The sequence below is a fragment of the Bemisia tabaci genome, chromosome 9 (assembly GCF_918797505.1).
Source record: "Bemisia tabaci chromosome 9, PGI_BMITA_v3".
Taxonomy (NCBI): Eukaryota; Metazoa; Arthropoda; class Insecta; order Hemiptera; family Aleyrodidae; genus Bemisia; species Bemisia tabaci.
In genome coordinates, this window is record NC_092801.1 from 36446527 (window position 1) to 36474172 (window position 27646).

At 38.6% G+C, this 27646-nt stretch overlaps 1 protein-coding gene across 1 annotated transcript; it reads right to left on the reverse strand.

Annotated features, from left to right (window-relative positions):
* Nucleotides 1–375: 375 nt before the first annotated feature.
* LOC109036117 (NAD-dependent L-serine dehydrogenase) lies at nt 376–21571 on the reverse strand. The gene is made up of 7 exons (XM_072304106.1): nt 21034–21571; nt 9787–9869; nt 9066–9244; nt 7722–7843; nt 4537–4747; nt 2407–2533; nt 376–965 (listed from the first exon to the last, which is right to left on the reverse strand). The coding sequence occupies exons 1-7, from the start codon at nt 21110–21112 to the stop codon at nt 774–776; spliced, it is 993 nt and encodes a 330-aa protein (XP_072160207.1). The 5' UTR covers nt 21113–21571; the 3' UTR covers nt 376–773.
* Nucleotides 21572–27646: the final 6075 nt, after the last annotated feature.

Here is a 27646-nt window from a genome sequence, read left to right on the forward strand (position 1 = left end):
CGCGCGCCGCGCCGCAGCGTGCCACGGCGTATGAAGCAACTATTTCACACCAGAGGTATTTTACAGTATCAAAGAAATTGAAGGCGCTCCAACATATTAAGAGTGACAGGCATCCTTCAAAAGTACGGAGCTTTCCTCGCAAAATTAATCAAGATACTACGGCCCAAAAAGAAAGCGGTATCCAAAAACTCACTAAGTCCTAGCATCCGTATATTTAGTAACGTTTAGTACGTTTTTTAACGTACGTTTAGTAACGTTAATTAATTTTCATGAAAGTTTGGATCTCTGGTTCGGCCTCCTCCGCTAGGCGCAAATACTACGTTTTTGTGTTGAAAGGGTTAAGAAAACACCCATAGTAAAAATTGATATCGAAGCTACAGTGTGAGTATGATGAGACATTTACTTAATTATAAAAACATGTTCTGACTATTTGATCACAAAGGTTTGCATAAAAGCCGAATACAAGTTTCCGGGGTCCTGGAAATTGGCATAAAGTTCATTTTTTACTATTATGTAAGTCTCAACGGAGAAGAAACCTTATTGAAACGTCTGTCTCTTTCTCTGCTATGCCTTAATGTAGTTTAGTTCATTTCTACAAGTTCAGTTCGGTTGGTTATTGTGCAAGTCATTTTTTGGAAATTGAACTTCTAACTTTATCATAATTTTCCTCAAATTCCATAATCCTGAAGCTTTCCCCTACAGTAATGTCAGGAATTAAATGTGAGTGTTGCCAGCACAACAATTCGCGAGCTTCCAACTTTCTTCGAAGCGTTTTAGTGTTTACCCGCCAATGATTCAAGATACTTATAAATCACAGAGAAATCTTTTCCTGAGAAGCCATTCTCGTGCAGATGCCTGTACAGGCTTGTGACTTGATCCCCTAAAGGCAATTTCACTCCTTTGTCAGAGGCTGCATTTTCAGCTAGACCCAAGTCTTTCACCATCAAAGTCACGCTGAATCCGCCCTGCAAAAAAAGTAAAAATGAATAAAATGAACTATGTACCCCGTTTTCTGTAAAATATTCTTTTGCTTGAATCTATTACGAACGCATGTCGCAGGCAGTTAGCAATCATCGGCAATTTGCAAGCGGCTTGCAAGTCAACTCGTCGAATTGCAAACATTCTTATGGACATACTGAAGGTTTCGTTGCAAAAGAACTTCAAAAGTGCGAACTCGATTTGGAGCGCCTTCAAATCCTGTGATACTCTCTGCGTTGCTTGGCAGTTAATATAGTTGCTTAACCATACCGAACCCAACTTTGATCTTCGATTTCACTACATTGGACTGTAGTAGACTTAGAGTATTTCGATAGTGAAACTACCAGACCATGTATCTTGTTTACGGTGTTTGAAATCTCCGCTCCTATTTTAATTTATTTTGAAGGAGAACAAATCAATATAATTTCTTGAAAATTTCACAGAAATTTTACAGGGAAGTTCTCAAGTATTAAATTTGAGTAGTTTTCCATTCAAAAAATAAAGTATGACAGGAAGTCTACAGCGTCACAAATCGAGGTACTTAGTTTGGTAGTTTCACTGTCGAAATGCTGGCTGGTACCATGCATTCAAGAAAAAAAAGTCTGCTTAAAATTCCGAGCATAATAATCAGTACTTTTTACCTTTTTTCTTTACTTTTAATTTTTTTTTTTTCTTTTTTTAAGTCAACACAAATATATTGCTAATTTCCTGCGACACATATAAATACCTACGAAGTTTTAAACGATTATCATCGGGATTCCCCCGATGTAATCAGGATTCTGAAAATTCGACAATCTTCAGTTTTTTTTTAATTTTCTGCAAATTATGTGGTTCCTTTCTCTTTGAATATGTGAACCAGGTAACAAGTGCTATCACATGATAGACGAATTCAACCAAATTGCGCATTCCAAAATTTCAATTAATATTGGCAACATACATGTGAAAAGTATCGGTATTTGCTTGCAAGGTTGTAATAATTGATTCTTACTTTTCAGTCATAAAAGAAGTTGATAAGCTAGATTACAATCCCGCCAATTTTTTTCTAAGTTTGAAGTTAAGAAGCTAAAATCAGAAGTCAGCTGACTCCGGGATAGAGCTCGCTGTGTAAACTGTATACTATGTTGCATTCATCCTTTTTGAAGGCGTTTTGTGATCGACTGCGGTATACACTATTTCGCGAGAGAGCTGATCTTACTGACTGCTGTCTTGAGCAAAATAGTTCTCTTCCCTGCCAATTTCTAACCTTAAAATTTGTTGTGTAGCCAAAACAACATATCTGCCATTAGACCCTGTATGCAGATTAGGTGTCTCCATTTATGAGCCAGATATTTTAATCCTTCATTGCAAAATGCAGACCATTCAGTGCTCATTCCCGCATTTACTCTGTCGGCATTCATGAAACTTTACAGATATTTTGTCCTTGCTCACCTCGTAATTTTTACTGCTGGGCACTCCATCAATGACTCCAGGTACAGGATTGTAAACTCTCGAAGACCAACACTCTCCAGAGCTTGTGTTGATCACGGCTGCCAACTTCTTAGCGTCCAAACCTAATCTGCAATGATAGAAGATCTTAGAAGTGACCGTGGATGAAACAATATCGATGATCCAAGTGCGAAACCACGTATCTTCATTACGATGCTTCAAAATTTACACCCCTCTTTTATTTTTTCGGGGAGAATCAAGCCAACTTAATAGCTTGAAATATCCATGCAGAAGAGTCTGCTAACAGAAAAGAAAAATCAGGAAGTTTGTGAGTATGGACCACTATGACAAGGTACGAATTTAAGCATTCTGATACGTGTTTCCTAGTCAGAATTTCACGTAGAGCACGATTCGCACAACGAAAATTACTTAAACCAACTCCTAACGAAGATATTAACGTTTTTATTTCACATTGTTTACGAGGAATTTGAACTGCCCGCTCACAAGAAACTCAAAGCTCTACGTAGTCAAATCACGCACTACAACGGTTCAGCAAGCTTCTCAGTCGAGCAATGTTCAAGTTCACCATGTAATGATGTTCAAACTATAAGCAATTGCTACAGCTAAGCAAAGCGTCAAATTGAGGTTGCCAGATTTGTATATCGTAGAGACTGTCATGGTAACGTTTAGCGCGCGATGTGAATCAGTAGAGCTTTGAGTTTTCATGAGCGGATGGTTTGAATTCACGCATCAAAACATTAGATATCTCGTAGGAGTTAATTTCGGTAAATTTCGTTGTGTGCATCGTGTTTTCGTGAACTTTGGTTAAGAAACAATAGGTGCAGAATGCGAAATCGTACCGTATCTAGTGGTCCATTTCGTTGACTCGTTTTTCGAAAAAAGAATAAGACCGGAACTCTGCAACGTCGCAACGAGGAAAGGTACGTGGTTTTGCAAATTAACCATCAATATGGGATTTCTAATGGAGGGGGGGGGGGGGGTTACAGGACAGTCAATCGTCAAGGGATTCAAGGATAAGAATGGATACTCCACCAACCGAAACGGAGGACTCCTTCATACTCAAAACTGGAACTAATGGGTCTCATTAGAAAAATTTTAAAATTTCAAAATTAAGACGTCTCAAGAGAAGCTTTGAGCTTAAGTTTAGATCTCGTCACCTCCGGCCAAAGTATCACAAGCGCCATGGGACGTTTCAAAATTTTCGCCGCCATTTCATTATTTCACAGAGGAATTGTTGGTTGAATCTGTATGAAAATTTCACTGAATTTCAACGGCAGCACAAAGATAATTCGGTGAAATTCTTGGACAGCTTCGTTGAACAATTTCTTTGTAAAAAAATAAAATGGCGGCGGAAATTTTAAACGTCGCATGGCGCTTGCGATGCTTCGGACGGAGGGCGACGATCTCTGGTCTTTGATGACATAGGTTAAAATTTCTAAAACAGCAGCCCGTGACAGTGGTGATATCAACAACATACGAGAAAAAACTGAAAACAAGACTAAGAATTACACATAAAAAATCCGGAACATTTCGACCCAAAAATTGTAAAAATTATTTAGAATTTTCATATTTCATTTTATTTTTCCGACTGAAAATAGCTCAGTTTTGGGCCGAAACGTCTCGGATTTTTTACGTGTATTTTTTAGCCTTGTTTCCCGTTTTTTCTCCGATATTTTTGTACTGAAAAAAAATTCTTGGCGTTTTTACCAAGGTCCGTTGGTACCTTTACCATCTTACTTTTTTTACCAACTATTGGTAATTTTACCAAGACAGACTGGTAAGCTTACCTAAAAACCGGTATTTTTACTGTTTTTCTCAGGTAAGAATACCACTTTTATTGGTAATCAATTCTCAGTAACTTTGCCATTTTATCTCGGTAATTCTACCACAGTCGATAATAAATATTGGCAATTTTACCGGGGTCCAGTAAAATTACCGAGAAAATCAATAATTTTACCGAGATTTCTCGGTAAAATTACCAATTTCATTAATGGTAATTTTACCAAGAAAAAACGGGGATCAAATAGAACCCTGAATTCTTGGTAATTTTACCCTTTTCTTAGTAAATACACCGAGATTTTTTTTTTCAGTGTGATGTCTTTGATGACTCACTTGATTCCCAGGTTCATGGCTTCGGAAACGCCGGCCATGGAGATGGCCAGAAGCAGGTTATTGCACATTTTGGCCGCTTGTCCGCTTCCATGACCACCGCAATGAACGAATTTGGCTCCCATGGCCTCCAGAATGGGTCGTGCTTTTTCCACGATCTCTCCCTCGCCGCCGACCATGAACGAGAGTCGACCCTCTCGAGCTGCCATGATCCCTGCGGAAAACAATCGCCTTTTTATCATAAGTTTTCACATTTCCGTTTGATTCAGGATAGACAGGAAACTACAATCGAACACCTGCGCTGCCGTGCTAAGGAAGAACGCCGTATGAACATTCGGGAGTTGCCAAATTTCCTTCGATGAAACATGTATTTTTGACGGCATTTTTACATGTTTTCCCTTGACATTTTTGGATGTTTAAGATTTAATTGCGTACAAAATTGTCTGAAAATTTTGGAAAATAATATTCGCAACATTCCCAGTAAATTCGGTATTTATCGGAGGAGACTTGGCAACGCCTGAAGGCTCATACGGCGTTCTTCCTTAGCACGGCAGTGCAGGCTGATTGTTGAGATTGATAGACGAAAAACGAATATTTGCGATCGAATATCATTCACCGTTGAATATCATTCAACGGTGCATTTGACGGTGGACGATTGTGCATTTTTTTAAAATGATATTCGACTTCTTTGTTGGTCTCACCGGAGACCGTTGAAATCCATCAGTTTGAAATTTCGAATTCACCTCAGGACTTCAATTCGATTTTTAAATTGATGCAACCTATGACAGAAACTTCATCCTTCACCAGAATTTTTGTTTCGTCATTTCTTTCTGTTTTTGTGTTGTGTCAATTCAAGTCTGGTGTTTTTGCAATTCGCTGTTTTTTGTGTTCCGTGCTTTCTTATTTTCTTCTTAATTTCATTTAAAAGAAACATCTGAACTCTGATTGGCTCCTGATATCACCGATCATCGGCATCACTCAGCACTGATCAATTCGTTAAATGAATGTTGTTCGATCGCGAAAATCAAGTCCTGCAGCCAGATTGTTGAAACTGACAGACAAAGTGATTGACAAAGAAGACAGGGGAAGTATGGAGCTATCCTATTGGTTGAAATGGGTGGCTCCAGTGGACTAAGGGAGAAAATGTTGGACTAAAATAGGATCTCTCATTGGTTGCCGTTAGTTAGTCTAATATCTAACTCATTTGTCTAATGCAACCACCCACTTCCACCAATAGAATCCTTTCAAATCCCTTTTGTCTTCTTTGTCTATCGCTTTTTCTACCATTTTTAACTATCAGCCTACTGGCAAGACACATGAATCTTGCTGGAAGTGTTTCAAGATTACACTGAACAAAAATTTTTTTGAGATATTATTTTGACTTAAGGCGTCGTTTCTTGTCGACAAAATTTGATTGCTTTTGTATTAAATCCGTGCGGATTTAACTGAAAGTCAGTTCTTTTTTTAGTTTAAGAAACGTTGTTTTGCCATCGTTTTGTTAATTTAATTTAACGGAAGCAAAAAGACGCTTCTTTAACTTGAAAAAAGTGATGTTGAGTTGAATCCGCACGAATTTAACTTTAAAAAAAATGGTCGACAAGAAACGACGCCTTAAAGTCAAAATAATATCTCAAGAAACATTTTTTCAGCGGTCCACTCTATCCTTCCGAATGATGAATCCAACTTTAGTCACTTAATTCGATGGTCAAAGTGCGGAGCAACGTATCTAATTTGCAGTTTCTCAATAATTCCGAACCTACCATATTTTTCCGAAGAGAAACAAACCACGTTTATAGTTTGAAATTGATACAGCATATTCTGCCAATAGAGAGGACAAATTTAGGCGGTTTTCAAGAAATTATGTCGACTAGTAGTCCGAAGAAAAAATAAAGTATGGTGGGAAAGCTGCAACGTCACAAATGAAGATAAGTTCTTAACTCAATCACTGCCTTGTAGTTTCTCATAACCTCATAAGAGGTGGAGCTACTCGTACTGTGTTGCTAAACGCCTTCAAACAGCGGTGACGCAACATTGCATGCAGCGGAGTTGGTGTGTATCTCTTGTTCCGTAGAATATTCGCGCATTTTTTCTCTTGAAATATTCGGATGATTTGGATCTGATGGCAACAAAATTCTCTACAAAATTCGAAAAAAAAAATATTTTCCCTCAAAAAGTCAATTTTTTTGAAAGAAATACGCCTAATTGTTCATCCAGTATTCATAATTGACACGGCAGCATTGAAATTGGTTAAAAATAACTCTTTATCTTTATTGGTCTTGTTGTTTGTTCCATCTTATACATTTGAATAAGAAATCATTTAACATCACAGAGGGGACCCAAGTGGCCCTTGGGTTCCTTTATAATTGCTTCGAAGTAAAACTTAATGTATGACAAGGAACTGAATATCAAGTATCTAAACTGAGAATAGTATCGCTTACGGAGAACACTTCCATGCAACCAACCATATCGGCCTCCTATGGTGTAGTGGTTGTAGCGCTAGCTCTATAATCGGGAGGTCCCGGATTCGATTCCCGGCCAGGCGACCCGAGTTTGATGGTCACAAACGATGGTTGCCTGGGGCTGGTTGTTAAGTTTGGAGGGGGGATGGAACTAAAAGCGCAGGATTAGCCCTTGTGGGCTATTTAAAGAAGAAGAAGAAGAAAAAAAATTAACAAGCAGACCGGACAGACTCCTCGTTTTTTCGGAACTCGTGGATCCCTCACTGAAAAAGAACTCTCGGAGTTTTTACCAAGGTCCGTTAGTACCTTTACCATCTCACTTTTTTAACCAATTATTGGTAATTTTACCAAGACAGACTGGTAAGTTTACCTAAAAACCGGTATGTTTACTGTTTTTTCCAGGTAAGAATACCACTTTTATTGGTAATCAATTCCCGGTAACTTTGCCATTTGATCTCGGTAATTCTACCACAGTCAATAAAAAATATTGGCGTTTTTACCGGGGTCCAGTAAAATTACCGAGAAAGTTCAATAATTTTACCGTGATTCCCCGGTAAAATTACCAATTCCATAAATGGTAATTTTACCAAGAAAAAACTGGGATCAAATAGAGCCCTGAATTCTTGGTAATTTTACCCTTATCTTAGTAAATACACCGAGATTTTTTTTCAGTGCTGACGTTAAACACAGCAAAATTTGTTTCAAATTATTGGAAAAGAAATAACTTACCACCAGATACAGGAGCCTCTATAAAATTCACCTCCATGTCCTTCGCCAAAGCGGCCAATTTTTTCGGGATCTGATAATCAATCGTGCTACAATCTATTAAAGTACAGCCGCGAGGAACACTCCTGCAAATTGATCAAATGAACATTAAACTCTTGAATCCAGGGGCGTCATTTGGTTAAAACGACAGCAAGACAAGAGTACTCAGCCATTACTAGGCGGTGGTCTAGGAAAAGGGCGTATCCGTCAAAATTTTACAATATTTTTATTTCTTGCCCGAGTTTTCTCCACCCCATCGCACATCTGTGGACTTATTACAGATAGTATGTAGAGCATAGGTTGATTTTTTCAAACAGAAATATGATGAATTGTCGAAGAAATCAAGTTTTCCCTGGTAAAAATTGGCGATGAGAGCTGCATTTCAAAATACCATAGGAGTTTTTATAGCCGACTAAAGAAGGCTATTAAAAATCATATAGCTGGCTGTAGAAAGCGGAGCAAATCATATAGCCGGGCGAAACGAAGCTATATAAAAAAGTATACATTCGGGCTATAGTTCCTATCGCCGGGCTTTACACTTTATCGCCATTGGCCATAAAAGGCTATAAGACATTGTGTAGAAATTCGTGTGCTTTGGAAATCATTAAGTTTGATAAGGAACTACCTTAATATTTACAAAACACACATTATATTTTCCTTTAAAACATATTTTTTTTCATCAATTAAAATAAGAATAATCCATAGAGTTTGCAAACATTTCAAAATCATGAGTTGTAAAACGCTGACTCCGCGAGATTAAATATTGGATCCTAAAACAAAGCGGAGCGGCGACGCACTGGCGCCTACAAACCTAACAGGGATACTTCACGCATTGCGCAATGCGTGAAGTATCCCTGTTAGGTTTGTAGGCGCCAATGCGCGTTCCGCGCTCTCTGCCCGCGCGCCGCGCCGCAGCGTGCCACGGCGTATGAAGCAACTATTTCACACCAGAGGCATTGCACAATATCAAAGAAATTGAAGGGGCTCCAACATAATAAAAATGACAGGCATCCTTCAAAAGTACGGAGCTTTCCTCGCAAAATAAATCAAGATACTATGGCACAAAAAGAGAGCGGTAGTCCAAAAACTAACTAAGTCCTAGTATCCGTCAAAAATCGAGTTACGCACTTCTGCACTTTCATTATCGGCGTGGTAAGTAGAACATTCGCTACTTTTTTCGTATAGAAGTATGAAGAAATGTCGAAAATATTTTAAGTTTTTTTCATGTTTTCTCGAAACTTGATTTTTGGCGCTTACGCTCTTCTTCAAATAAACCTTCCAATTACATTGATATTGGAGAATGCTTACTTCAAAATACCATCCGATGTGGTGTATGCGTCCAGAACATGCTGGTTGGCCGGGAGCATGGTTACAATACACTCGGCGTTTTCGCAAACTTCTTTCAAGGAATTTGATTCATGAGCACCGTTAGCCACCAAGGCTGTCCTCTTCTTTGCATCCGTATCAAAAACTGTAACTTTGAAATTCTGAAATCAGGTTAGAAAAAGCCAACACTGAAAAAAAGTTTGATCGTATCAGCCGAGCGCTCGTTGTTCTACAGAGTGACCCATCGTTTTACCATCAGACTGTAGGAATCAGCTGAACGCTCGTTGTTCTACAGAGTGACCCAATGTTTTACCATCAGACTGTGGGAACATGTTCTATGGGTCAAAATAAGACTTGTCTCTTCCATGAAATGTTTTCGAAAATCGCTTCTTAAAAGGGCTACGGCCCTCTAAAGTACTGTGAAATAATTCGTTTTTCCTACATTTTTGCCAAGGCACTGAACCGAGTCTCATGAAAATTAGTATAAAACCATAATTTATGCATTCAAATGTTAAAATTTTTTCTTTTAAGTGGCTTAATCTCTCGTCCACTGTAATACAGGTTTGGTAACATATACTAAACTTCAGCTTATATTAAACATCGAATTTTGTCGGTTTCGATATAAACCAAAGTTCAGAATCTGTTGTTAGAGCTTTTTTTCCTCAACGCAGGCAGCAGACCAAATAGGAGTCACCTTACTTACCTTTTTTACTAAATTGTTTGCCATTGGGCCGCCCATATTGCCCAGTCCGATGAATCCAACTTGTGAAAATAACCGCATTCCACCTAGAAACAAAGAGAGGAAAAAACACCGAATTTTTCAAACTTCGAAAATCTTGCCAAGGAATTTCATGTACAACAATATCTGAATTGTTTAATGTTTAATCCCCAGATGCCCAGAGCCGGGTCAATTTGACCCTAGGCTTGCTAAATACACGTTGCATGGGACCGGTACAGACTTGTTTTAGATATAGATCTGTAAGTATATCTCAAAAAAGAATCAGACATCAAATTTCAAAAAAAGAAAAATCGAGCGTTAGGGAAATTTTTTTTGACAACTACCCCAAAAAACCCGAACCGGGTCTTATTGACTCGACTTTCTGGTTTTGAAGAGTTAGGTATGAGGCCGGTACATGCGAGCTTTAGAAATAGGTCTAAAAATACGCTTTAAAAAAGAATCAGACATCAAATTGAAAAAAGGAGCAAAAAAAAAGGAGTATCAACGCAGCCAAGATAAGAGAGACGTAATCGGGCCTCGTTTTTCAACTTTTCTCCTGAATGTGAGCATTCTGAGCGACACCTCATTGGTAATACATATAGAGCGGAGAATTATTACTTATGAGAGTTCACGCCTCGCGCCATAGCGCCTTCAATTTTGAAGACGCAACACGGACATCCATCAAGCACGAACAGTTGCATCTCTGCGCCGTCATCAACTCGCTTCCTTTCCCTTGCTCTATTACCATATCGATGGTGTAAGTCGGCAATCACATAACTCGGTTTGCGCTGTCCCAGAATTCGTGTCATATTTTTTTCTAAACGGAAAACTACTACAATTCTTTAAAACTGCCGCGATTTTTCTACTTTGTGCGCAAGAAATTCTGCAAAAAATTCAAGGAATGGTGTCAATTTATTCTCCTTTAAAAAAATAACATGGAGGCGAAGAATTTCAGACACCGCAAACGAGATAATATGTTCTCCAATAATTGTTCGATTTAGAAACCAAAGATATTCTCGTACTCATTTTTCAAGATGAAAATCACAAAATTTAAGACACCTGCATATTCTCTATTGAAGCTTATTATGTGAGATTTTGCTCTCTTAGAATAGACAACTATTCGAGCTTCCCGTTAGGTTTCTATCCTTATGCGGAAAATTGAAGGCGAACTCTCAGGTGGACTAAGAATTGATGCGCAAGAGATTGCATACTTTCCAGGCTGTCTTTAAAAACCACGCATCATGAGTGCTTCCGAGCCACTCTAAAAAAAGCGGTAATCTCCGGGTTTTCCGGACCTGTAAACACCCTGATCTAGGGAGAGCGGGTTCAGCTGGAGAATATCTCTCATCGATAGCCGAAAAAATTAATCGGCAGGAAAAATATTTGAGGTCGATACTCAAATCCCGTCAGACCGAACTCTGTCTTGCGAGAGAACGTCTTATGAGCCCACGAACGTTGCCAAAATTTGTGTGATAAAACGGAAATTTCATGAGAAATTTGTGATTTTTCCCCCTAATGGAGAATTTGCACGCAAGTTTTTTATTGCTTCATCTGAAAGTGCCTAAAGAGCTGATTTCACAGTATTTTTTATAATTTTTTTCTAATACGGGAAATAGTGTAACTAAATTTAAAAGTGAGAAAATGCACCATCTAGTGACGTCATCTGGCGGCATTTCCCATTTAAACACATGTATATTAGCAGATTGGGTTATTTTGTCATATCTTTACCAATATTTGTTCAATTTGTGAACCAAGGGCATCCTCGTGTTCAGTTCACTCAGCAGTTTCCACTTAAACACGAAATTCATAAAATATCAGACACCTGCGAACTCTCCATCTGCCTATGAATTTTAATCGCGATTTCATCAAAACTATCTAAATACATATATTTCAAGGAAACATATTCATACCATACCTTCACTGAAAAAAATAATATGCTGTTTTAGCACCTAGGATGTCAAAAATGTGTCTAGTGATCCCAAGATGCTACCTTTGCTGCCCCCGCAGTTAACTTTACATCCTATGAATGCAAATTCAACTGCGTGGGCAATCAAGGAAGCATCTTAGGATCACCAGACACATTTTTGACATCCTAGGTGTTAAAACAGCATACCATTTTTTTCAGTGTTACCAAAAAATAATATTAATATTATCGTGATACGCACCGCTTTTGTTTGTGGAACTATGCACTACGCAGTTCACTTAGAGACTTTTTCTGTTCTTTGCCCCCCCCCCCTCTCTTTTTTTGTAGTTCAGTATTTTTTGCTGTTTCACTATAACGGACGTCTCCGAAATAATTTATTTCCGTGTTCTTTTTCCTGTTTACAAAAGTTAACCCTCTTTCATTGTTTCGCAGCCCGGAGATTCCCTGACCGGACCGCCAAAGAAACAAAACAGGGGATTTCCATGTCCTGATTATAATGACGCACGTGAGGTCCATCATCCACCTCGCAGTGGAACAAAGGACCCCTCCCTACGCACCACCTGACTAATGATGTTTACGATGGGATGCTGCACCCCTTCCTAAAATCCGTAAAGTTCGGGTTTCCCGCCACTGGAAAACAGGAAAAAGTTTCTGGAATGAATACACCCTAATTGCGAGAGGGGTCAGCAAGGAAGGGGGGGGGGGTGGGATCGTTTGTGGTGGATACAGACAAACAGGATACGAGCTTATAAAAGGGAAACCCCAACCCCCAATTTCAGTTAGTTTGGGTTCAGCAAGTGAAGTAGTTCAATGGGTGAGCAGGCCAGTGGGTCAGTGATGTTGTGTTCTGTTGTGGTGTAGTGGTGTAGTGCAGTCGGATACTGGAATTGCAACACGTATACTGCAGGTCCTAATCCGTGAGTACACCGTATGATATCTTATTCATAACTTCTACTGTCACAAAATTTAATGTTTAAAATTTATATCCTCTACAATTTGAAAACTTATTTTTTAATTTTTTTTTCATTTCAAAATTTTTATCTTTCAAATTTTAGATTTAAATTTTTACTTTATAAATTTTAAGATTTCAACTTTTCAATTTCATTTTTATTTTAATGTTTCATATCATTTTTCCAATCTATTCATACTCAATAGGTCAATAGTACACACATATTACTACTACCACAACTATATACTTACTTACTACTCATACTATACTTATTTACTTACAGTACTTACTATACTTACTATACTGATTTACTTACTCACTATATACTCACTACTACTATGTTTATAGTATATGTTCACTATTGATCTATTGAGTCTGAAAAAATTGTTAAAAATTATGTAAAACATTAACATAAAAATCAAATTGAAAAATAAAAATTTTAAAATTTAAAAGGTAAAAATTTTATTTCGAAATTTCAAAGGTAAAAATTTTATTTCTAAAATTTAAAAGATAAAATTTTTGAAATTAAAAAAAAATTAAATTTTAAAAAACGAAAATGAAGTTTTTTAACTGTAAAGACTGTTAACTGTTAAACTCTTCTTAAGGTGATTCGATGGACGCCATATTTTGTGTCAGAACGGCATGCGATATATCGCATTGGTTGGTTCCATTTTTTCAGCTACTCGTCATTTTTCTCTAATTTGGAGATCGCAATTCTGTTGGCAGGAGACTAAAGCACTCACTTACCAATTTTAACAAAGAGATTCAACGTAATAAAGGCGTCGTTTTTTCAGAGAGAAAACATCGCATTCGATACTGATATCGAAACTGCACTCGAATGCGATATTTTCTCTCTGAAAAAACCACGCCTTTATTACGTTGAATTTCTTCGTTAAAATTGGTAAGTGAGTGCTTTAGTCTCCTGCCAACAGAATTGCGATCTCCAAATTGGAGAAAAATGACGAATAGCTGAAAAAATGGAACCAATCACTGCGATATATCGCATTGGTTGGTTCTATTTTTTCAGCTACTCGTCATTTTTCTCCAAATTTGAGATCGCAATTCTGTTGTCAGGAGACTAATAAAGCACTCACTTACCAATTTTAACAAAGAAATTCAACGTATTAAAGGCGTGGTTTTTTCAGAGAGAAAACATCGCATTCGATACTGATATCGAAACTGCACTCGAATGCGATATTTTCTCTCTGAAAAAACCACGCCTTTATTACGTTGAATTTCTTTGTTAAAATTGGTAAGCGCGTGCTTCAGTCTCCTGACAACAGAATTGCGATCTCAATTTTTTTAAGTTTTATTCGAGATTTTGTCTGCTACAAAAGTATTAAGAAATATGATCTCAATATTGGAGAAAAATGACGAGCTAGTAGCTGAAAAAATGGAACCAATTGATGCGATATATCGCAAGCCGTTCTGACACAAAATATGGCGTCCATCGAATCACCTTAAGCCGTATATTTCCCCTTTTCAAAAGCTTCACAGTTACTTTTCTTTCCCATTTGTATGAATCTTTTCAGAATTTACGAGAGATGCGGTTAGATGATTTTCAGCATTTTAATCACAAGGAAAATTGGACTGCATTTGGTAATTTTCAACTTTAATTTCTGGCTCGGTTTAAAAACAACGTATGTGCCATTAGTTTCCCTATGCACGTACGTGTTTTTTCAGAATTTATAGCTCCAAATTATTAATCCCTCGAATGACAAACTAGTCTTACTCTGTGTGTGTATATAGAGAACTACAAAGTATTAACTCTAGTCTCTGTGTTTTACTTTCATTTTTTTTTATCAGATTTGAAGAAACAAACACAGTAAAAAGAACTTGTTTTATTTAGTGTTTTTTCTTGTATACTTTAAACTACTTTTCCTCTTTTTCCATAGCTTCAGACTGATAGGAAAAACAGTTTTTCAAACTGTTCAGCTTAGTTTCATTTTCCGTTTTATATTCCGTAAACCTCAAACTACCTAATTTTCTTTTGTTTATGTTTTTTTTTCAGATCGGCAAGAAACGAAGCGCTCAAAGTGAAAGCTGTTTTACTCGCATTTCGATTATTGAATTTCACATTAATTATTTTTAGTGTTGCAAATATAAACATAGATTTTCGCATAATTTAGCACGCTCACAGTGAAAGCAATTTTACACGCATTTTGATCATTGAATTTCACTTGCAAATATTAGGGTGATTCGATGGACGCAATATTTGGTGTCAGAAAGGCATGCGATTGATTCGATTTTTTTAGCTACTCGTCATTTTTCTCCAATTTTGAGATCGCAATTTTGTTGTCAGGAGACTAAAGCACTCACTTACCAATTTTAACAAAGAAATTCAACGTAATAAAGGCGTGGTTTTTTAGAGAGAAACTATCGCATTCGAGTGCAGTTTCGATATCAGTATCGAATGCGATGTTTTCTCTCCGAAAAAACTATGCCTTTATTGCGTTGAATTTCTTTATTAAAATTGGTAAGTGAGTGCTTTAGTCTCCTGACAACAAAATTGCGATCTCAAAATTGGAGAAAAATGACGAGTAGCTGAAAAAATGGAACCAATTGATGCGATATATCGCATGCCGTTCTGACACAAAATATGGCGTCCATCGAATCGCCTTTACATAGATTTTCGCATAATTTAGCAGGAAATACTAAGACATTTTTAATCACTTATCACTTTTTTATCATTTATAATCACTTTAAAATGACTTTTATTAGTCGCTCACATCATCGCCTACCTGACATAAGGGCGTAACTACACTCTGCAGTGAACCCTGACACAATTCAATGCTTTTCCGGGCTCATCTCAATGTGTAGTTACGCCCTTCTGTAAGCGAGGCGGCGAATTATCAAATAGCGAAAGAAAAGAAAAAAGTAAAAATTAGCTTCATTACATTCCAAATAAATTATTAATCTTGCATTAGAATAAGAGATGGGTATCAGCTTTATCAAATTTATTTTATTTATTTATTTTTATTATATTTACGTACATGAGAACCCCATTATTGGAGCTATGGCACAAGTCAAAAAACACTAGCAGATTTTACATGAACAAAACTAATTCTCTGATAATTTTTTTATTTTCAAGTTAGGTTAAGCTCCAACTAATCATTCTTTTTTTTATTCTTAGTTTGTTTCAGGCCTGCAAAAAACGAAGAAAATGCTCCGCATGATGAGCCATTGAAGACGGAAGTAGTGCCCTCCAAAATGTGCACCTATTTGTTCTATCGTATCCTTAACTTGAATGCCCTCAGTTGTTGAAAGAGATGAAAAGTATTTGCAATTCCTTTCAGTTCTGCATGGCTCTCTTGTGATACTATCGAACAATACTGCATTCAACTGAAAGTAATTAGACTGAATCATGTAGAAAGGAGTTAGCTTTTTCGGTTTTATTGTAGCAAATACATAAATGCCATAAATTTTTCTAAGTGAGCCAGAAAAATTCACTTATTTTCGCGTGATGCAGTTCAGTTACTCTACAGATGAATGCAAACTTGAAATTATCGAGAAATATAAAACCGCAAAGAAACGTAGCCCGGACGCATTGTCGCTCCTCTGACGTAAGGGCGTATCTCGATTTCCGCATGAGCCTCAAAAAGCATGGTTTTATATGCGAAATAGAGCTCACGTGGAAATTGAAATATGCCTTTAAGTCAAAAGGGCGACAGTATGTAAGAAGGTGGTACAATAGTAATTCATAGTAAAATGGGCCAAATGGTACAATAGTGCTGCGTCCACACAATTTTGCTGAGAAGACAAGGCCAAGAAGTTCGAAAAAAAAAAGAAATCAAAAAGTCCTCTTTGGCCTCGTTTCCCCCGCAAAATAGTGTAGATGCAGCACTATTTTACCACTTTTCTGCAATCAACGCTGCATGGTATAGTCAAAAAGCAACACGGAACGGCAATTTTAATTTGAAAAACTAATACCTAAAATTTGATACATTTTGGCATGGTGCCTTGACTAGAATGTTGACAAGAGATAAATGGACAAATGGATATCGGACTTATACACGCTAAAAGGAAGTATGTTTTATGCAAATAGTTCTCTTTAGCATCCATAAGTCCAGCTTAATAATCAGTGGCGTGACATGAATTGCGACATATCGATTGATATGCCATTCAAACCTATGGTTAAGAATCTATTATGAAGGTGTTAGCTACGAACACCCTGTTTATCGATCCTTTTCCATAGGTTTATGTGGCATAACAATCAATATATCGCAAAGCACGCCAAGCCACTGATGATCATAGCACAGAACTTTTAACAACGTGGATGAGGGATTAAATAGAAACGTAGAAGCTTGTTTTGTCACCTGTTGCTAATCATGCTAATAATTCTTGATTTGCCTTGTTTGTTTCAGATGCGGCTGAAGAAACGGGCTTGGGGGGAGGGATCGCTTAGGGGGGAGGTTCCCAGGGAAGGGGGGTTCGTAGGGTTGGGAAGTATCGCGGAACTAGGATTCCCAGGGGGGAGAGTCCCGGGGAGAGGGGGGTCCGTGGGGTTGGGTGCGGCATCGCGGGGTAGGGTTTCCTAAGGGGGTTCCCGGGGGAGAGGGGGGCAGGGAAGGGGGGTTCGTAGGGTTGGGAGGTATCGCGGAACTAGGATTCCCAGGGGGGAGTCCCGGGGAGAGGGGGGTACGTAGGGTTGGTGCGGCATCGCGGGCTAGGGTTTCCTAGGGGGGCTCCCGGGGAGAGGGGGGACGTTCGTAGGGTTTAAGTAGGATCGCGGATTAGGGTTTCCCAGGGGGGAGGGGCCGCGGTGTAGAATCACGGGGGGAGGCGTAGGATTTTTTTTTTTTTTTTTTTTTTTTTTCTGCGACTGGCTTGCTGAGATCCTCCGGGGCGTTACGTCCCGGGGTCCGCCGTCGCCGGCAGGGGCGCCCGCCGGGACCCCGTGGGTCCGTTGGGCGTCCCTGCCCCCGACCCCCCGCGAGGGGGGTCTTTGCCCCCCGCAAGGGGGGCTTTTTCCCCCCTCGCGGGGGTTGGGGGTGGGGGCGCCCAGCGGACCCTTATGGGGTCCCGACGGGCGCCCCTGCCGGCGACGGCGACTCCGGGGCGTTACGCCCCGGAGGATCTCAGCAAGCCACGAGTGGAAAAAAAAAAAAAAAAAAAAAAAAAAGGGAGGAGGTGGGAAAGGAACCTGGGGGCCGGAGGGGCCGGAAGCCGGGGTTGGGGGAGGCCGTCATCGTAACGGGATCGTCGTACCGGGATCGTCGTACCGGGATCGTCGTACCGGGATCGTCGTACCGGGATCGTCGATTTTTTTTTTTTTTTTTTTTTTTTTTTTTTTTTTTTTTTTCTTTCTGTTTCAGGTGCTGCTGCTGCTGCTGCTGCTGTTCCGGCAACCGAAGGTAAGATACCGTTTTATTTCGCCTCATTGCTAGATAAGGGTTATAAGAGTTAATTAGTTTTAGTGGGCACTACTTCCGTCTCACGAGCAGAGCTGCTTTTTAGCAGAATCAAAAACGGCATGGAGCAGAGGAAGCTGGAGCTGCGTCAGCGTTGGTAAGTGTGCTATTTTGTCCCCCCCCCCCACTCCCTCTCCTCCGTGGATTAGGGCTCATGGCGACACCACGTTAAAAAAAGCGCGCCGAAAGCTCTACCTCCAGGAGCAGTGCCGTATCATTTTCCTGATCGGACTCTCCTAAGGTGGTGTGGAAATGAGCTTTTCAAAAGTTGTTTCCCCATTCCTTTTCGAGTTGCGCTTTCTAGTTCCTAGCTATACACATGAAAAACATAAATAAGTAACGTCAAAACCTGAGAATCTTTTTATTGAACCGTGCGAAACTGAAATTTTCAGGTGAGAGCAACACGAATCTGTACTAAAACATAAATAAGTAACGTCAAAACCTGAGAATCTTTTTATTGAACCTTGCGAAACTGAAATTTTCAGGTGAGAGCGACACGAAGTTGTAGAAGTGTGAATTTTTTTTTTATATTCAGAGCAGAAATTCAAAATCTTGTAAGTGTTATCAGGTGTTGCTATACCTAATGTTCTAAGTTTCTAATGGACCAAATTTAGAGAAAATTTCCTCATAAAGACGGGGCATTTAGGATCTGCATATTTTAGCAATAACCTGATGACGCTCGCCAGGTTTTGAATTTCTGCTCGTCATGTATCGATGGCTAAATGCGAAAAAGATGTATCTCCATTTAAGCGTTTTAAAAACCTCCGATTATATGTTTTATTCTCTGCAAGGATTACTAACCAAAATTGTTCCTTGAAGTTTTCTATGATTTACTTAGAATACATGATTATAAGTATGTTGGTCGATATTCACTCAAAAAATAAAACATGATCGGAGACTTTTCGTCGCAAACTGAAAAACGCATTTTTCACTTTTCGTCAAACGCATTTTTCGAGTTCAGCTATGAAGATGTGACCGTCAAAGGGGCCCCAAGTAGCACAGATCGCAATACGTAGTTATTACATAATGTAAATATTGCTATTCAACTGAGTGTTGTGTATGTTGCCTAGCTCCTATTTGAAGGGGCCCCATTTTCTGAAACTTATTGCAATATATCGACGGTGTAAGTCGGCAACCACATAACTCGGAAAACACGATTTTTCAGGAGGGGGAAAAAACTCTCTACATTCCTCATCTTTGAAGGTAGAGGGGAAATAATTCTTAGAGACAGCAAGGATAAGATGATTTATAAGAGTCTATCATTATTTTGAATAATATTCTCGTCCGTCTGAAGAAATGACCGAGAAACCGAGTTATGTGTTTGTGGAACTAAGGTCCAACACTGAATTCCGGGACACGTGGTTGGCGAATTACTGATTCAAACCTATTCTTTGCCGATGTTTACTGAACCGACCGACTAATTAATTAGACCGAATTAAGACTCCTCTCACTTTAAAAGTAACCTAAAGTTCCTTTTAACAAACTTTAATTGGTAGGGAATCTTTAGAATGACACCGGAAAACAATCCGACGGCGCGGCGTACCTAAGTCGCCAATCACATAACTCGGTTTACGACGTCTCAGAGGCAGACTTCCTGTCATACTTCATTTTTTAAACGGAGAACTACTTCACGGCAATTCTTTAAAACTGCCGTGAGTTTTTTTCTCTATGCGAAGGAAAGTCTGTATAAACTGCAAGAAATGATGTCAAATGTGTTGAGGTTCTCCTTTAAATTTTCAGAACGAGATAATTATGTGATTGCGGACTTACGCCGTCGAATTACGAATTAAAATGAAATGAAGATAAAAATAAGCGGACGATTACTCAGTTATCCGTCGAATTAGATGTTTGATGTTAAAACAATAACAATGTTTTTGTTGTTTGAAGATTCCTTGACGTACTAACTTTTAATTTTCCCTCCTAAACTGTTCACGATTCTTCCCGGCGCGACGGCACGAGTTATGTGTTATTGGAATTCACTCCGAGATATGTGTTTTGAGTTCTACGTTTTTAGGTGACTTCCAGATTTTTTTCGACTGAAATATTTTGACAGCAGGTAAAGGACATCTACTACACTTCATTTCTGCAGCTAACTCAAAAATCGAGTTATGTTGATTGTTTCGAGTTGTGTGTGTTGTGTGACTTACATCGTCGATATGTGATTGCCGACTTACACCGTCGATATGGAGCAGAGCATTATGAGAGTTAACGCCTCGCGCCATGGCGCCTTCAATTTCGAAGACGCAACACGGACATCCATCAAGCACGAATAGTTGTATCCCTGCACCGTCATCAACGCACTTCCGTTCCCTTGCTCTATTACCATATTGTGTTTGTTTCAGTTTGTCTTATTTGTAGTGGTGTTCCAAGGACTACGTTAGCAACACACACAAAGATAGGATAGGCACATTGAATTAAATAGCAATTTTATTTCCATATTTTCACTGCCCCGTGCTCTTAGGCAGTCATAGAAGTTTCTGTTATGATTCCCAAGTACCCACAACCGAGGTTCTGTTCTCACAATAGATCGTTTACGATAGTAGTTCGATGTATCGTTTGGTTCAAAACAATAGAACATAACCTCAAACAAAATTTTCAGGATTTCAGTCGGGAAAGCTGAAAATGAGAAAATTCCTAACTATTTCACCTTGCCACCACCATTAGTCACCATTTAGTACTCATAAGAATAAAAAATCTATCAGAAAAACCCCGTTTCCTCAGATTACTCGATTGACTTTTGAGGCTATGTTTACATGTTGAACCAGTCGATATCATTACAATCTCACCTTTTGATGCATCGGAAACGATCTAAAAAAACAGTCTGAGTAAAAGTATAAAAAAGTGCGTGAGCCCTGGAACAGTGTTGTGTAGTCAGCACCAACTTTTTTTTTGCGCGTGATCCAAATTATACAGAAAAATTTAAGATAAAAGTGCTCGATTCAGCTTACCACCAACCGATGCAAAGTAATTTGTATCCAGGGATTTCAACGTCCCTTTTTGGAATAATGATTTAAATTTGCCACTCATTTTTCCGCGGAAAAGGAATCTTCAAAATTTCCTGATTGTCAGTTGCTTTTAACGTGCTATCAGAGGTGGAGTTTAATGTCGTTCGGGGATTAATGTTGTCTTTTCAACCGAGGAAAGCACATAATTGAACCGCTTTTATCAAGTATAACCACAATCACATAATTTTATTTAATTTCAACCACGAACGGTATTAAAATTTTCCGAAGAAATCGCAAAGTGGACCGAAATCAGATTCCGTAGCTTAGCCGATAGATTCAAGTTTCAATACGACGTCAAGGTTATTTTCCAGCGAGTTGTTTATTCAAATTGAGCAAGTGCCGTAATGAATGACTAAACGAGAGTAACAGTCAAAATAGCGAGAGGAAAGAGTTAAAAAGATAAAAGAGAGCTTTAGCACCTATCAAATATTATAGAGAGGGGGAAGATATATCGATGTTCACACATATTGAGAGCACGAACTGGTGATAACAAAATTAGAGGAGTGCGCGCTTTATGGTAGGCCACGAGTTGGACGAGATCTTTGCACATTGTTGTCTAATAGTCACAAATTGAAGCTGGAAAATCGCATATCGATGGCTGAAGTCGGAAACCACGTATCTCTATTGCGGTGTTTCAAGATTTCCACTCTTATTCTCGGAGGTCCACACGGCCGATTTTCGATGTTTTTTTGGGGCCATCGGTATATTATACTGCCGTGCTAAGGTCTAAGAAGCATTTTCCAACGGAGAAATCGCGATTTGTTGCGATTTTTTCGGCGAAAATCGCCAAGATCATCAACATCTGAGCAATTATCCTCGAACTTGTAGCAATATAATCGCGATTTTACCGCCCGACAATTTATCGCGATATTATCGCAACAAAAATCGCTATATATGGCGATTTAATCTCGATTTTATTGACAAAAATTGATCACGATTTTATTGAACAAAAAATTGCGATGCATAACGATTTAATCGTCATAAATCGCAATTTTTTATTCGATAATATTGCGATAAATTGCCATCGATATAATCGCGATAATCAACCGATAAAATCGCTGTTTATCGCGATGACTGCTACCTGGGGGCAAGAACGCCGTATGAACATTCGAGAGTTGCAACATTTCCCTTGATAAAACATGTATTTTCGACAACATTCATGCTTAACTTTCCTCGAAATTTTCAGACATTTTAGCTCACACAAATTAGCTCACACATTTTAGCTCACTTTTGCGTACACAATTGTCTGAAAATTTTATAAAATAATATTCGCAATTTTCCTCGTAATTTCGGTTTTATCGGAGGAAACTTGGCAACGTCTGATGGCTCATACGGCGTTTTCCCTTAGCACGCGGCAGTGTAGTAAGCTCTCAATGAGTCCGCTTTTCCTACAGTTTTGAAATATAATTCAGAAATTTTCCTTCCAAGAGCCTGTAATGCCCGAAGAACACTGCCGTGTTACGGAAAAACGCCGTATGAGCATTCGAGAGCTGCCAGATTCAGATTTCCTAAAATCAATCATGTATTTTTGAGGAAAGTTATGAATATTTTTCCTTAAATATTTCAGGAAATTTAGGTAAAATTGCGAACAGAATTATCTGAAAAATTGGAAGAGAAATATTTAAAAATGTTCCCAAAAATTCGCGATTTACCAAAGGAAATTTGGCAACGCTTGAAGTTTCATACGGCGTTTTTCCTTAGCACGGCAGAATATTCCCCCATACCGACGGTAAAACTGCAAAAATGCGTATCCCGGTTGCGCTGCTTCGAAATTGGACGTACTTACTTCTATGAAACGGAACTATGTGCATCATGACCTGAGCCCTGTTATGCACATATGCTTATGGGTATCAGGGCTCATATCTTAATGAACATAGTTCCGTTCGGTCCCTGAAGAAAAAAAAAAAATAGTTCCGTTCGGTAGGAATACGTCCAATTTCCACTCCTATTCTATTTTGAAAAAGGAGACCGGATCAACATCAGGGTTTCAATACTTCATAAAGAGAAGAAAAATCACCGAAATTTCCTAAAAAAATCGTGCAGTAGGTACTTTTCCACGCAGAAAATAAAGTACCTAAAAATGAGGTTTGCAAGGCGGCAAACCGAGTTAAAAATTTCTGCAGTTTCACATCGATATGTTTTGTCCCTCTTCACCCCCCCCCCCTTATGAAAGTTCTAAGTTCCGCCAGAGAGGAGTAATGGAATTTTTGAGCTGAAAATATCAATGGCCAAAGTGGAAAACCATGTATCTTCATTGCGGCTTTTCAAAATTTCTGCTCCTATTTTATTTTTTCGGAGAGGAACAAGCAAACTTATACATATTTTATATTTTGAAATTTATGCAGAATATTCTGTTAACATAGAGGATTCAAGGAAGTTTTCAAAAAATTGAGTTGACTGATTTTTCAAGGAGAAAAGGTGAGACCGAAAGTCTGCGATGCCGCAAATGGAAACACGTGGTTTTCCACTTTGGCCATCCATAATAACTTGTTGAACCGACTGGCATGAGACGTTGAACATCGGTTAAAACATCAATATTGCCGTTAAAATCGGCAACAATTGAGAATTTCTGTTCGTCGTTTTGCATGTCATCACAGTACGGACGTACCTAAGCAATACGCTAGAATCATACATCAATCATTGATCGAAATTACTTCTCTTTAATTTTCAATTTTTCTCCTTGAAACCACTTCATTTTTCTACAGATATCCATTTTTCTGAGTATGCTCCTTTTCTTACTTCAAAAAAATGAAAAGACTGTTAAAGTTTGTGGTGGCAACAAAAGGCTAGCGTCAAAAAACTAGCAATAGTTTCCTACGCGTGACATGCAGAGTGTGTTGAATTGTTAATGCACGCATAATTGATTTGACTATTCTACGAGTATTGCAATGTTGCCAGCTTCAACTAGTGAATGAAACAGTTACGCAATCATTATTGGGTACCAAAGAGAGAGCTTAGAGATTTTGGGCAAAATAAATTTTTTCATAGAACCTATCAATCAAAAGCGTACAAATGAAATTGATTGATTAAAATCAGAGCGGAGTTCAGTGTGAAATATATAAATATAGATTTTACATTGCTAAAATTTGAACAACCTTGTTTAACATCATTCCTCCCAAAATAGTATAAGCGCGCACCATCCTGGAGTAACCGAGGGAAGCCGGGGGTATATAATGTCAATGGCTAAAATGCAAAACCACGTATCTTCATTGCGATGTTTCAAACCGCCTGCACTGAAAAAAATGATATAACGCGCTATACGAAACTGGTGTGGTAGGTACCCGTTTGAGGTGCTGTACGGAGCTGCCTAGTGGCGGCCACCAATTCGAATGGCGCGCGCCACGAAACTCGTTTGGTACAGCGCTGCGCGGTGCTGCGCCTCGCGGAATGTTTATGAATCTCAATCAGCCAGGCGGAACAAATACTAACATTCTCGGATCTCATTTCATAATGGAGATACGTGATTTTACACTTTGGCTAATAGAATATATGTCACATTTTTGAAGAAAAGATACAGTTTAAGATGCTTAATAGCAGATACTCACCTTCAGGCTTCACAATTTGAAAAATCCAGTAGTAAGATCTGACAGCAGTTGGGTACAAAGAATTTCAATGTAGGTAGATCCATAACGATGATAATTTCTGTGAACTGATTTTTTAGTAAAATGTCCAGTAGACTGACACATTTACTTTAAGAATCAGATTTCAAGAAAGGTAATGGTTTAAAAAAACCTATGTTCATGAGCACGGTGGATATGAAGGATGAATAAGGAAAACATAAGAAACACTGATTTTGAGTAATGCTAACTCTAACTCACAAGAGAAAAGCTGTCAACCTGATGTTTTACACTAGCCATTTAGCAATCATTGATCAAGAACTTTCGAGTAATAGGAAATCACAAAAATCACAGGGTACAGAATAGAAGCTGGTTGTAAGCGATTACTTGGAGCGTTAAAGTAGGTAATGAATATTGATAAGGTAACCATGTAAAATGTTACTCAGGGGCACAAGATGGTGAGTAAGGGTGGTATTTTTCATCATTCAATCTAAAGCCAAGACCGACAGTTTCTATTTACAAATTAACGATTAATAGAGAGAGGAATAAGTATCCTTATTAGCCTTGAAACTGTTTAGCGCAGTCGCTCAGGAAATCCCAAATCATAGAAGAAAAGCGTTTAAAGAATTTCTCCGGTTGAGCACATATTTTGGTGCATTGATGTATCTCTCTGTAGTTCTAAGCACAAAACATTGAATTTTCATGGGTATAAGAGAGTTTTAGATGAAATAGGAAAATTATCAAGTAAATCATGGTACCCAGGCAATCTAGCGTATCATGCATCCATCAACATCTTGCCCTGGTATTTAACATTCTCAGAGGTGGACAAGGGAAAAGCGAAGTAAAATTTCGTTTGAAAAGATTATAAAATGAAAACTTCTAGACAACTAGGAAATGGAAAAAGCACAAAGTAATCTTACTTTGAAAACAAACAATCAAAGAGATTAAGGTCTCGGTCGACATTGTGGGCAAGTGCACTTAGGAGCTAGAGTAGCTTCAAAACTTCACGGCATCACAAAACCAATTAGGTTCGAACATGTTCAAGATAAATATATCCTTGATTGTAATTATATTTAACGAATAAACATGCTAAAAACTACCGATATTATGTATTGTGAGGGATCTGAGTGATATGAACTTGGTAATGGCCGGAACTTCGGTTTGGTACGATCGCGGTTTTCCACACATAAGACACGATGTTAGGAAAAGTAATGTAACAAACTGTTGAATACTAGAGTAAACATGAGATAGGGTGAAATTAGAATTAAATGTTTAAAGTCAAAGAGATACAAGAAAGAATATTGGCATGTTTTGATGACGAAGACACTGATAACAATCCAGACCAACAACAACCTGCCTTACTTACTGTTCATAGCAAAAACATCAATTATTAAAGATAGCAGCACTATCAACCCAAGAAGCGGGAAAATAGAATAATCATTTAAATTAAAGCGGGGACTTTTAAATTGACGCACCCGAAAAAGGGTCCGAAACCTTTGTAGTTGATACCTCAACGCAACGGCCATTTTTGTAACAGCTCGGAATGATTTGCCGTGGATGATGGTGTAAACGAGATGAATCGTGCCGCTTACCAAACTTGTTTGGTGCGCGGCATAAACCAGTACGTGACGTCAGTTTATAACTAAAAAATTCTGGTACGCCGCACTAGATTCTCGTTCTGCGCATCAAACTCTTTTTTCGTCGCTGCTCCTAATTTATTTTCCCTTTCGAAAAGGAACAAAGTCAACTTACAGCTTTAAATTTATACAGAATATTCTAGGCTAGTAGATGAGAAAAATTAAGGTAATTTTCAAAAAGTTATGTTGACTAGTTTTCCAGGCAGAAAATAACCCTGGTAAAAATTGGGATAGAAGCTCCGTTTCAAAATACCATAGGAGTTCTTACAGCCGACTGAAGGAAGGCGATAGAAAATCATATAGCTGGCTGTAGAAAGTGGAAAAAATCACACGGCCGGGCTGGGTACACGAAGCGATAAAAAATTACGCGATGAAATATCACACAAATTGGCTTTACACTTTATCGCCTGGCTGTTACTTTTTCGCCATCGGCTATAAAATGCTATGAGAAATTGTGTAGAAATTCGTGTGCTTTGTAAATCCTTAAGTTTGTACGGAATCATCTTAATATTTACAAAACGCACATTATTTTTTCCTTTACGACATATTTTTTTTTTCATCAATTACAATAAGAATAATCCATACAGAGTATGCAAACATTTCAAAGTCATGAGTTGAAAAACGCTGACTCCACGAGATTAAATATTAGAGCATAACACAAAGCGGAGCGTCGGCGCACTAGCGCCTACAAACCTAACAGGGATACTTCACGCATTGCGCGATGCTTGAAGTATCCACTTAGGTTTGCAGAAGCCAATGCGCCGGCCACGCCGCAGCGTGCCACGGCGCCTCAAGCAACTATTTCACCACAGAGGTGTTGCACAGTATCATACGAAATTGAAGGCGCTCCAACTTATTAGGAAAAGCAGGTAGTCCAGGCGCCTGGTAGCTAAAAATGAGGCTACCTGGAATTTCGGGTACACAGCGATTTTTTTGGCTACTTTATGTTTTTTGGGTCGCTGAATCCGAATCTGAAGTTTCCTACCGCGTATCTGGTGAGCATTTTCCGCCATTTTGAAAAAATAGCCTAAAAAGGCCTTTTTTGCGGGTTTTTTTTATATAGCGGCTACGCATGAGAAAAAGTCCCGGATTCAGTTAACGTTTTGAATAGCTGAAATAATTTGGAAGAATATGGTATAAAATTATGCTAGGTTTGCTAAAAAATTGAGGAAGATATAGCATCTTGAACATCGCGCCCATTCACGTTTTCGCGGCGCAACCGTCAACGCGCGATCCGGCTCGCCGCGGTCAGCCAAGTTCTGAAGCGTTCCAAAGTTCGGAGATCCGAGGTTCCTCAATTTTTGAGCAAACCTAGCATATTCATATACCATTTTCTTCCAAATTATGTCAGCTATTCAAAAC